We start from the raw sequence: 12,588 nt of genomic DNA, 5'->3' as shown, positions 1-12,588 counted from the left end.
GCTGCAGCAGTTGCTTTCAATTTGTTGCAAAAATAAAAAGAAGAAAAGGATAATAATCCAAAACCAACAACAGAAAGCTGATGGGCCGGCCAAAATTAACTAAAGAAGGGAAGCCACTCAGACCGACCTACAAAGAGTCATCGGATCCAGTGTTTTCCCTCTAAACTAGGCCAACATCAAAACTAATCCTAAGACCAATAAAGCCCAAAAAAATCAGGACTCAACAAAAGATCTGAGCTCCCTGCCCCCTTTTTATTGGTTTCCACTCAATCAGACCAGACCAGATTCATCTGAGACTTCACAACGTTGTTTAGCTGCTAATTTCTCCACTATGATCACCACCTAGGTCGCTGTGGGCTGAAAAAAGCTGTTTACTGTTGGTAGCCTCCGAAAGGTGTGTGTTTGGGGGCGTGTCTGGTTTGATTGACAGGCCTCTGTGCAGTCAGACCTCCCCTTCGCTCCTTCTCCAATTTACACAAATATGGTAACTTCTGGCTCAAAATTGTTTTTTTTTTCAAAATGTCAGTTCACAAACCAATGGGTTGCCGCTTGGGCCCGACATCCAAAACAATGAGCTGAAAGGGTCTATAATGTGTCATAGCCCTGAGCTAAAGGGAGCTGAAGAATCCAGTGATAATTCTCTGCAAGTTTGTACCAAGTGGCACCTGTCAGCTTCATCTAGTTTTTCAAATGTAAAGTGAAATTAAAAAATAACATTGATTAGTACAGTTTTAATAAAAAAAAATGAAAAAATGAAAAAAAAAAAAACAACTGCATTTTTAGAGGAATGTATAGAAAGCTGTATGATTTACATATACTTAACCTATAACAGGATGCTCTGTCAGGAAATTTAATAGTTCCCCGAAAGAGTCTTCATGATTTTCGGGCTCATGCAATCACCAGGTCAGAATTTCCAATTTTGTGGAGTAAAAGTATTTCATGCATTCACACAAAAACCACTTAGATTTGTGCAGTTTTATTAATTTACCACTGAAATGAAACACTAAATGACGACGTCCACATGACACACAGCATTTGTATTGTCCGCCAATGATATTATCTAATATCCAACTGTCTTCTGATCAAAGGCTTCGAGCAGAGCTGACGTTGCATTCCCACGTCAACAACTCATTCATTCCAGATGCGATTCTTCCTTCTCTGTATCCTGTATGGCTTATACACAGTGACACGGCTCCTGCAGCACTTTGTGCTAAAAGTCTCTAATGTGAATTTTAAAGCCTATTTAAATGTCCTCTGAACAAACTTTTCTCACAGGCACAAACAAATGAGCCAATTATTTATCTTCAGGACCAAACAGAGCTTAAATGGAAAACATCCAGAAATGACGTCTAGTCAAATACGGGAGTATTTTTTTTTCCACCCGCAGCTCCTGTGAAATTACTTCTGCAGAGTTTTAACGGCGGTCATAAATCCACAAGTCGCAAATTTACTTTTTTTTGTCTTTTTGCTGAATGTCCCTCTGCAGCTCCTCCTTGCGTCTCTGGGCCTTGTCTCGACTGCGCTCTGCATTTTTCAGGGAGATCTCCAGATCGGCCACACGACGGCGCTCCACCTCCAGAGCAGACTGGAGCTCCGCCACCTTGGCCTTCAGCTCCTTGTTCTCCTGCTGCAAACTGACCAGCGATAATACGAAAACAAGGAGGGTTTAGATTTACAGGAGAAAAAGTCTCCCCCCCCAAAAAAAAAACTTTTCTGGAAACAGTTTTCAGTGTAATTGTACCAACGTAAAACAATGTGCTTAGAGAAGTTTTTAGGGATTCAATTTCCTTTCATTCATTTTGTCAAAATACTGACTTGCGTTTTATAACAAAAACCCTTTAAACCCTTCATTCACTGAAAAGGTTGTTAAGATAAGAGAAGAGCATTTTTTTTAAGTGATGTTTACAGCAGTAAACATGGTTAAATGTTGGTTTTAAGGAGTTATTTTAATGAAAGAAGTACCTTTAAGAGTGATATCAGTTGGTGTGTATGACATGGGACGGCTGGTGAATGTGACTCACCAGTCGACAGGCTGCTGCTCTTTCTTCTGTTCTGCCTCGCTGTTGACCTGCTGACCTGAGCCGCTCGCCGTCAGGACGTCTGCGCTCTTTTGATGGGAAAGCACCCTGACGGGCCGGGGGGCACTATTGGGCTTTTGGGAGGCAGCGTCAGCGGCAGGAGCACCCGTGTTGTCGCTTCCCCTTCGGGCAGTGAGTCTACCCTCTCCCTCCTTGTTAGTCATCTGAGAGCCCCCGAAAAACAACCCTGAATTCCGCAGGTCCAGGGTTTTAAAAATGTCCTCCGACAACGTCCCGCTCTTCTCCTCCACGCTCTCGTGGATGCGGCTCCACCTGGTGAGGGCGTCGGCCTTGGCTGCCATCCCGGTGAGCGGGCAGTTGAAGACGGGCAGCGTCTGAGTGCGTTTGCGGGGACTTTCGTGCCATTCGTCCTTTGAAGAAGAAGGAGGAGGCTCCTTCTGGACGGTTCGGGGGTTGCAGTTTCCTGTAGCGGGACCTGGACTGTCGGTGTCCTCCTCTTCCTCTGGAGACTCAGACAGAGATGCATCACCCATCTGAGAAAAAGATGAACAGACAGAACTGGGGTTGAGTCAAAAAAAAAATAACCAAACGTTAATTTAATGACGGCATTTAAAAGTTAGCACACAGGAACTATTAGTACCAATGGCAGAAGCTATTAATGCTGGCATAGACTGTGTGTGGAGATGTAAAGATTCTCCTATAACAATGTATTTTAAATACCATAAAATATTCACTTTCTAGCCAAGAGTTTGATGAGAAAACTAAAATCTAGTGTCTGTGCGTTAAAAAAGTAAAGGGAGCAGGCAGCTAAGCTAACCGTCCCCTACTCCACTCTTATAGATTTTAATAATGGTATCTTTTCACCTAACTAACAGCAATAAAATAACTACACATATTTACCAAAATGTTGAACCATTACCTGTTGATACTGACAAAAACATATGCAACTTTATTTGTTAAAATTGATCTAGTGACAAACTTAATTGTCTGCGAACGTGGGGTTTTCATTCAGTCTTATTTTATCAAAAATTCACATTGAATTTTGGACCCTTGTGATTTAGATATTTTAGAACATGTTTTTCCTCAGTGGCCATTCAATCGCTTGCAGAATAACAAAGCACGATTTCATAATGTTATTCTTCTCGGTGCCAAAGCAGGATATATAAAAAAAAAAAAAAAAAATCCTATCACAGAGGTTCATGTTGCGCAATCAGCCGCTCATACCTCTGAAGACTCCCAGCCCACAAAGCTTCGGGGAGTGTTCTTCTGGCTCTCGGCCTTGTTTGAAGGGGAGGAGGGGGGCACGTCTTTGGAGAGCGGAAACAGTCTCTCATGCTGTCTGATCATCACAGTCATCAGCTTTTGGATCTGAGGAGTCGCTGCAAAGAAAAACGAACACCAACGTGAAACGATAACGATCGAAATGTCTTATCTTTTGGCTTTTATGCAAATCTTTGGACTTTTGAAAAAAAAAAAAAAAAACACTGAAGTTCACCGTGCTTCTACCGTATCTCACAGCACATTAAAGGGCCCGACGTGGTTTCTCACCCTTCATCACCTCGATGGGGTCCTCTATCTGAGGTTTGAGCAGGTTGATCCCCATCACCGTCGCCAGGTTTTCCACGTTCATCTTATTCACCTTGGACTGCAGCTGCACCTCGAACAAAAACCTGAAAACAGAAAAGACGCGATTCACACCGCTGACAGATGTACCGACGGACCCGGAAACTAATCTCAGGACAGAACTTGGCTCATGTGGTCAACCAGAAGGGGCTTTGGACACGTCAATAACGGGGTGTCGTCTCCACGAAATGCCCTTGCTGGGCCTTCGTACCCACGACTGTTTGTTGTGCTGTGAAGGTCAGACATGGGGTTAAGGACCTGAAGGTTAGTCTCTGCCTTACAACCACGAAGACACCAGGTTTATTGTTTTTTTCTAACTGGACCGTCCCGTGATGCTTCGTGCTTCGGCGTCCACTCACCGGCAGACATAACCGAGAAGGTTGTAGTTGGTCCTGGGCAGAAGAGCGATTTGTTTGTCCATCTTTTCCCAACCCTGCGGGGACACACGAAGAAGAGATTAAAGGACATGGACGCTTCAAATATCTCAAGACCTCTCCTTCCTCTCATAGACTTTTTTTTTTTTTTTTTTTAATTTTATTTGATTTTTTTTATGTGTACCTCCGTGCTGCTGGAGTCCAGCATGTTGGTGCAGTCCAGGAAGTCTTGGTACTGAGTCCAGGGCACGACGGGTTCAGGCAGCTCCCGCAGGTACAGTTTGAGTAGTGACGCCACCGTGTGGACATCTGTGTCACTGAGGGGTGATGACGCATTGTTAATCATCCACTGAAACTATATGACCGACATTTAAACCTTAAACCACTCAGCGCCGTGCCAGAGTTGGCGTGTCTTTGATATAAACTGGAACCTTCCCTCTGCAGCACAGACATGCAGTTTGATTGATTACATGCATGTAGAAACCTCTGACATCTTAAATACAAGCTCGGTTGATTCTACTACTGCATGCATTTTAATGCTGTTGACATCATTCAAACATCTTTTCTCACTGCGGAGTTAAAATGTTTGTATCAAGTATGCAACTTTCTCCGTGTTCCCCGTCATGTGTTATAAATATTTTACAGGAAAGCGTCGACATGTGGGATGCTGAGTAAACAAAGTCATTTTCTTTGGAAGTCCTCCAGGATTTCCTCTGATGTTGTAAGATCTGGGCCTCCGGGCCGAGTTCTGTATATTTGGCTGGTGCTAAATATACAACTCGACAAGAATACAACTCAAGGGGATAACACTGAAGCTCATGTCTCAACTTTGTAATAAAGCCTCTTTCAATGACTTTGTGTTCTTTGATTTTATAATACAGTCAAACGGGGTAAATGCAGCAGATGAATGTAACCAAGTACATTTACTCAGGTACTCTACTTCAGTACAAGGTACTTGTACTTTACTTGAGTATCTCCATGTCATGCAGTTTTATGTTGTACTCCACTACTTCTCAGAGGTAAATAATTTACTTTTTACTCCACTACATTTCTCTGACAGCTTTAGTTACTCTTAAAGATGAAAGATTTTCATGTCTCTCCAACTGTGTTGATTTTGAATTTTGCTGATAAATAAACTTGCTGAATAAACTATTTAAAATCCTTTTTGGATCAGGTAAAAACATGTTTCACCTCTAGTTGAGTATTTTCACATATGGTATTAATACTCTTACTTCAGTACTTTACTTTAATGGATGTTTTAACAGCGCTCTGTCAGAGCAGCCTGTGAGGTTGAGTAATAATAGGCGTCCTCTGTGTGCCTACCAGAACAGGATGTGGTACCACCCTCAACTCTGAGAAGACAGAAATCAAACAGCCTCTCACTCTGTGTCATTCTCATCGCTCCTCGTTTTTCTCAGAGTAAAGCGGATGCCGCTGATTGTTTGAGGTTTGGACATTCGTCTCCTTTTATGGCAGTGCCCTTCTTAAGATCATCGAAAGACGACTTAAGAAATTATTTCCGAGCACGCAACTCGTGATGAGTAAACCACTTTATAATCACTTCAGCATTTCCGGCGATTTCAAAAGCCAGAATAATGCTACTCTCAGTTTAGCAGGGTTCAACAGTGTAAACGTGATTTTCACCTGGGGAAGGAGGGCCTCTCTCCCGCATCGAAGGCGTCTCTGAACTGTTTGACGGCGTTGTCCTGGCCGGGCAGGCGGAAGATGCCCTCCTCATTCAGCCCGTGTTCCGTGATGAACTCCACACACTTCTGCACCAGGATCGGCACCATGTGAGGCCCGAAGCGCCGCTCGTACATCACCGTGTCCTTCAGACTCTTTCCGAACACTGCAGAGATGCAAGGAGGGGAAAGACGTGACTTCTCTGGCCGGAAGTTTCCTTCGCAGTGTGATAAGAAAGACAGATTCACACATTTAAAATGACACTATGCTGTCCTTTTCTCTCTCTGCTCTCCCGTCACTCCAACCGGTCGAGACAGATGGCTCCGCCCACCCCTGAGCCTGGTTCTGTCCGAGGTTTCTTCCTGTTAAAACGGGAGGTTTTCCTTCCCTCTGTTGGAGGTTTTCCTTCCCTCTGTTGGAGGTTTTTCTCCCTTAAAGTGGAGGCTTTTTTTTTTTTTTCCCTCTTAGCTTATGTGGGAATTGTTGAATTGTTGGGTTTCTCTGTATAATGTTGTAAAGTTAAAGGACTTTAATGTGTTAAGTGCCATGAAATAACCTGTTGTGATTTGGCGCTAAATAAAATAAAATTGAATTGAATTGAATAGTGTCGCTTCTCACACGGCCTTTATGGTATTTGTGGTACTTGTGCTTTAAACACTTGATTTGTTAAATTGAAGATTTAAAAAATAAAATTCTATTCACTTTAAAATAACGGTCCCAAATCTTATCTTTAAGGAAATCATGAATTCACTTGCAGTTTATTTACAGTAAATATGAACCTAGTCAAAACATTGGTAGCTTAACTTAGCATACAGACTTGAAACCAAAGCTTGTCTCTGCCCACCAACCTCCAATACTCTCTAATTAACACAAGACATTTCCTCTCTGTCATGAGAGGACTCGCCTCTTTGCTGGACTATTTTTTTTTTAATTTTATTTTATTCACTTTATTAATCCCCGAGGGGAGCTGCTGCAGCAGGCTGCCACTAGCGCGGCGCCAGGTAACCTGACCTGAGGTGCATGTTTTTGGATGATGGGAGTATATATGTATATACATATATATATATATGCATTATGTATACCATAATGTACAATGACTTCAATGCTTCCTTTTTTTATGCTAAGCTAAGTGCACCTAAAACAAAACCTGCTTTGTTTGTTGTTGCCTGGAAGCAGATTTTTTTATTTTTATTTATTCATACTTTATTTATTTCTACGCTTGCTTTACTTTTGCCCTTCCCCCCCATTCCTACTCTTTATGCTAAGCTAAGCTACACATGTAAAGGACAGTTATGAGAAAGGGTATCGATCGTCTCATCAAACTCTTAGAAAGATTTTCTGATTGACTGAATTTTCCCAAAAACCGCTCAACACTTGCTGTAGTTTCTAGAGTCAGATATAACAGTCGCAGCGTGATACATGACCACAGCTTCCATAACGATGTACGGCGTTACTCAACCTCCACTCGTCGGTACTCCGATGACTCTGCGCAGAGTGCGAACCCACTCCTCCATGTCACTCTGGGAGTTGGCCATGAACACGTAGGGACATCGCTCTCTGTCTCCAGTTGCACCTTAGAAAGGAAAAACAACAACAACAACAACACACCGTCAGAAAATGTCAGCTCTGAATAAAGATTTCCAAAGTAAGCTGTGATTGTTATCCAGTTCTTGGTAGTTTAGACATTTTTATCATACAGACAACTTTTTTTTTTTCTCAGACAGGCAGATACAGGAACGGGAAATGATTCATGATCTAAAAATACTGGTTTACAGGGAATATTAAAAGTTGTGCGTTTGACGGATGAAGAAGGGCGATGAAGAAATGGTCAAACGAGATAAAAATAATTAAATTTAAAAAAAAGAAATCCATGCCAGGCTTCCCCTTTTTTTTTTTTTTAAGGGGTCAGCAACATGCTTACGTGGTATGATCTCAAAGAGGCATTTTCCCGAGTCATCTGAGGTTGAAGGGAGTTCATTGACTTTACTGAAGCGCAGTTGGATAACTCCCTGCAGACCAAAAACAGGAGCACAAAAACACACAGAAGAAACGTAAATATCCAAACCAGAACTTCGAACCAACCGCCGATAGTCATACTGCGACTTAACATTCATTCATGGAGCACCACACGTTACCGTTTATGTAAACCGGCCACTCTGAATTACAGAAAAGTGTAGACAAGGTCAAAGAAGGTCGGCCTGTACCTGCAGTGAGAACAACTGCAGGTACAGATGTACAATTTACAGTAAAATGAAAATGTTTCAGGGTGTACTAACGTTCACTGCTGACACTGCAGCATATACAGTTCATTTTGGTTATTTCCAATTCCTCTTTCTCCCATTCTCTCCACCCACAGGCCACTCATAGGTCAAATTTTTTTTTTAAAAAACGGCTCAAAGAAGAAGAAAGGGAAGAAAGAAAACGACCAAACATGATGAGCGTGTTTTCTTTGTTCGTTGATAATAGTAAACAAATGTGACCATTCTCCCTGTAGATCGTCCCGATAGGGGTTTTGGCCTCTCCTCCTCAAATCCCAGGAATGAATGGCTCCATGAGGGTTCAAAGGTTTTATCATCTCCACGCCACCTTTCTGAACGGGCCAAGTATCACACAAAAAGCGCGCAATACCCACATCTGTCCACTAGAGGGTAGCGCGTCAGCGTCACGTTTAGCCTCGCCGAGGCGTGAAAAGTACACGCATGTGTGACCGGGGTCGAAGTAGTGATGAAGCACAAAAAGTGTGTCGGTGTTTGAGTCTGCCATGAAGCGAAAAATTTATTTTTCCCGAGTAACATAGCTACGTTTCTTGCGTAACATGCGAACTTATCATATGGAAAGCAACATGCGCGACGTACGAAATGTTACTTACGAATATATTTTACCCAAACCACGACCTTCTCTTTAACCGAACCAAGTACTTTTGGTGCATGAGTCTAAAGCACGAAACTCGTCACGCTTAGGCGAAGGGGGAAAACTTGACACTGACACGGTATCCCCTAGTGGGCTCACGGGTGTATTACACGCTTTGGTGTGACACTGGGAAGCTTTGGAGGGTACGCCCACAAAGATGGCTTTTAAACCCATGACAACGGACTAGATAGACAGATAGAGAAACTTTCTTAATACCGCAAGGGGAAATTTTGTAAAGCTGCATAACTGTATGGTCGTAGCTACATGTTTGATAAATGTGACAAATATGAATGCAAAACTGTTCAAAAAAGAAAACACATAAAAGTGCAAAATATATTAAAAAAAAAAAAAATACTATCAGTGAATAGTGGCCTCTCTTGTAGGGCTCCAAGCACCTGTTAGTTTCATCTACAGGAAGTCTGCTGCAGTTAGCCACACTTAGTGTTTGTGGTGTTGATTGGAAATGATAAAATTTCTTATTGACTTAACTGTGTATGAAGATACAAAACATTTCCACCAACGAGACTTACTTCAGATGTCTGCAGACGGCGGTTATAGTATAATACTGGTTTGCTTTAATTAGTCACAGCATTTTAAAGAAGGAAAAACATCAGAGTATAATAGAGAGAAGGAAATGTTTTGATGACGATCGTGTAATTTTGGAGAGTATTAATGCAATAGCATGAATAAATGTCTTGTCACCTGGACGGTGGTCTCCTTGTCATCTTTGTGGTAGGTCAGCGTGCTGCCTCTCAGCACAAAGTAACGGTGCTGCCAGTTCTTGACCAACGACCTCTGTTGTTTCTTCAGCCAGCCGGCCTTCAGAGGCCTCTCCATGGACCTGGGGGAGCGCGGTGAGCCCGGCCCGGGGCCTCCCTCTCCAGGTACCACGCTCTTGGATCGTGCTGCTCCAAAACACAGCAGACGGAAGTAAAAAAAAAAAAAAAAGTTTAAAAAAAACACACACACACACACACACACACACACACAATCCCTCAACGTGCAGTGTCACAGCCGGCGCTGCAAAACTTTAGCAAAACATCAGCGGGGCTCGGCTACACAGCAGAGCACTTCCTCTTTTTTTTTTTTGACCTGACAATGCGTCAGCCTATCAGGGACCGGCAGCGCTGCGGCCTGTTTTTTGTTCCACATCTACTGCTGGTCTGACCTGATCGGTTTCCTGTGGAAGGTTGCATGAATACAGCAGTGATTGTTGTGCAAAAATAACAGTGACGTGCGAGGAACTGACCGACAAAAAAAAACACCAAGACAGAAAAGTCCCGAGATTTTAGTTGTCTGTAAACTCAACTAAAAGTGAAACGGACACAATAATAAAGTCCTATGTTGTTGGGGGTTTTTTGTGTTTTTTTTAAAAGGTCACCCTTGTGACCGTGAAAGGCTGATATGCGCTGGAGCGATGAAAGGAGCCGAGGTTACGTGGCCCGGAGAAGACGGTCCGAGTACCAGGCGGAGATAGCCGGGACCGACACACGGCCCGCTCTCTCAGTTCTCCTTCAATTCACCGTGACTTGTTAGACAAGATGACAGAGGAAGAAGAGGAGAAGAAGAAGGGCCGCAGTGGGGTAAACAGGAAGCCGCAAAAACATCGTCGCCGGGGGCCTTTGAAGGTCTCCACCTACGAGCCCGGGGAGGCCTTTTGGTCTAATTGTAATTAGCACCACCCTCCCCTTGATTAGTGGAAAGTCGAGCCCACACACGGAGGCTGAAGTCACACCACGCCCTTCACTCACAAACACATGCCGTCGATTCACGATGGGACCCGCAGAGATGTGTTAACCATCATCGCAGAGAAATTCACGTCAAGAGTAACACTTTTATGTCGAGACAGACACAGGAGAGAGTGATATTCAGTTTTCTTCAAACAGAACTCAAACTAACAAGCCATTTCATTGAATGACTTAAAAAGTCACGTGCGGAAACGTAAAGTTGGTATTTACAGGCCTGAATTTACACGATCCTGCATCAGCTGATGACAGAATCAACATCTATTTTGTACTTCTGTGATCAGGCAGCATTCAAACACGATGAATTGGCTATAAAAAAAAAAAAGAACTCGGTTCGAGAAGAATAGTTTGATATTTTGATATTCTTGCTGTGAGTTAAAGATTGATATCACTCTCACGGTCAGAAGAAGTTATGTCAAACTTCTCTGATAACGCAGATGTAAAACCAAAAAGTCAAGATTTTACTGGTTCATGAAGAATCAGTTTCTGATAGTTTCCTTCCTTGAATTTAACCTTTAGTCTAAAAAGGTTTGCAGTTGACTGTTCAGATGTTTATCAAAGGACTGACGAAGTGGGATTTGTGCGAAGACAATCATCGCACATCATATATATACTGTATGTATTCAAAGTGTTGGTGGAGTTACACACCGAAAGCCACAAAGTCAGAGTTTTGCAGAAACCGAGCTCTTGCATCAGCTTCCTGCTGGAAGCTTTCATGAACTCAAGTTCCAGAGTAAAAAAAAATAAAAAAAAAATAATAATAATAATAATAATAATAATAATAATAATAATAATAATAATAATTCCTGCTGTCGTGGTCCACAAAACATCTCGAATCACAAGAGGGTCATACTTTCATACCAGACAAGAGCAGCATGAGAATAAAAACCGACGCGAAGCAGGTGAAATAAACGCACTGCAGGAAGCCACTTCTTTCCACCACGCTCGAACAACCAGCGCCACCGATGGCACGACAAGATTAAAAGCTGGAGAACTGCGCAGAATCCTTCCAGTCGAGTCATCGCTTATGTGCAAACCTCCTGTGATGTGCATGTTGCAACCGTTGTGCCACGCACGTTTGAGAAACCAGCCATGTACAAACACTATTAGTACACATAACCCAGCGGGCAGCACAAATACATAACAGCACACACACACACACATGAACACATAGGCGGGTCAACCACTGGGAGTTACTTTAAAGTCAAGAAAAAGCACTTTTTGAAGTATCGAATGTGACGTTTGAATATATAAACGGTGTATTTTCTATTTGAAATAGCAGTGACTTGTGTTTATTTTTCTTAAATGGCCAACAACCAATACGCTCACAGACCCCACACGGAGAAAACAATATGCAGCATGTGAGTAATTATAATTATTTTTCGATGATAAGACACCTTCTACAACTCCTTTCAGTTTTACTTTACACGTCATAAATTCGTAAGGAAAAAAACCAGAAACAGAACTTTCACAGAAGACGATTCGGTTCAGATGACTTTGGATGACAGCTCATAAAGTGTCTGTAATGTGGAGTGTGTGAGTGCTGCATCCACTCCCGGCCGTCAGTGAACGCAGCACGGCCACTCACCTATCCGAGCCGTCTCAGCCTTGAAGGTGCTGAAGTCCCAGTTGCGAGGTAGTTTCAGAGACATCGTCCGCCGGTCAGTGTCTCAGGTTCAACACGTGCACTCCCACACCTGTCCACACACACACATACACACATGCACACTCATACATATAAATACACACGCACACAAATACACACACACACAAACTGGAGATATCGCAGATCGCACTTCCTGCTTCCTCTGTGTTAATCTGTCTTCTTCTCTATTTTTTTTTTTTCTTTTTTCAGCCCTTCACAACGTGTCATCTCATGTTTCCTCTTACTTCCATGTTCATACTTGTCTCTGGCTGCATTAATGGCTTGCAGGCTGAATCATTTAAAAAAAAAAAATAAATAAATAAAAGAAGAAGCTCCAAGTCTTCTTCTTCTTCAAGTGACAGATGCTCACTGGTCTCGCAAGAAAAGAAAGAAAGAAAGAAAAAAAAGCACCGCCGACTTCAGAGGAAATGGGTTTCGACAGTGAGTGAAGCTTGTTGTTTCACATCTCAGCCTGCAGAGAGACAAACAGTCAGCAGCTACAGAAGTCGCCCTTTAAGGGGAAAGCTGGAGGTGTCAGGTGGCTTCTACCGACTGACACCAACTGAATA

At 42.7% G+C, this 12,588-nt stretch overlaps 1 protein-coding gene across 2 annotated transcripts; it reads right to left on the bottom strand.

The window, feature by feature from the left end:
• Positions 1–960: 960 nt before the first annotated feature.
• arhgap25 (Rho GTPase activating protein 25) lies at positions 961–12,563 on the bottom strand. 2 transcript variants are annotated; one of them, XM_069166027.1, is made up of 12 exons: positions 12,265–12,563; positions 11,963–12,071; positions 9,332–9,534; positions 7,641–7,728; positions 7,179–7,292; positions 5,681–5,885; positions 4,221–4,353; positions 4,022–4,095; positions 3,588–3,709; positions 3,264–3,418; positions 2,022–2,572; positions 961–1,634 (listed from the first exon to the last, which is right to left on the bottom strand). In XM_069166027.1, the coding sequence occupies exons 2-12, from the start codon at positions 12,024–12,026 to the stop codon at positions 1,448–1,450; spliced, it is 1,896 nt and encodes a 631-aa protein (XP_069022128.1). In that variant the 5' UTR covers positions 12,027–12,071; positions 12,265–12,563; the 3' UTR covers positions 961–1,447. The 2 variants fall into 2 exon arrangements, with proteins under 2 accessions (XP_069022128.1, XP_069022127.1); XM_069166026.1 differs by having other exon boundaries at positions 11,963–12,563.
• Between the last annotated feature and the right edge of the window lie 25 nt (positions 12,564–12,588).

Source organism: Embiotoca jacksoni, unplaced genomic scaffold (assembly GCF_022577435.1).
Source record: "Embiotoca jacksoni isolate LCO1_2020_lvr unplaced genomic scaffold, fEmbJac1.0.p SCAF_37, whole genome shotgun sequence".
Lineage (NCBI taxonomy): Eukaryota > Metazoa > Chordata > Actinopteri > Embiotocidae > Embiotoca > Embiotoca jacksoni.
The sequence above is the reverse complement of the archived record's forward strand: the minus strand, read 5'-3'. Positions and strand labels throughout refer to the sequence as shown.

What these genes read in the sequence shown, in the direction of transcription:
- arhgap25 (XM_069166026.1), bottom strand. Translation starts at nt 12,026, where the DNA reads ATGTCTCTGAAACTACCTCGCAACTGGGACTTCAGCACCTTCAAGGCT. An exon ending in CCTCTTTGAGATCATACCAC is followed by an intron (nt 7,293 to 7,640) that starts GTAAGCATGTTG and finishes TTCCTTTCTAAG; the next exon opens with GTGCAACTGGAGACAGAGAG. An exon ending in CGGAGTACCGACGAGTGGAG is followed by an intron (nt 5,886 to 7,178) that starts GTTGAGTAACGC and finishes GCATCTCTGCAG; the next exon opens with TGTTCGGAAAGAGTCTGAAG.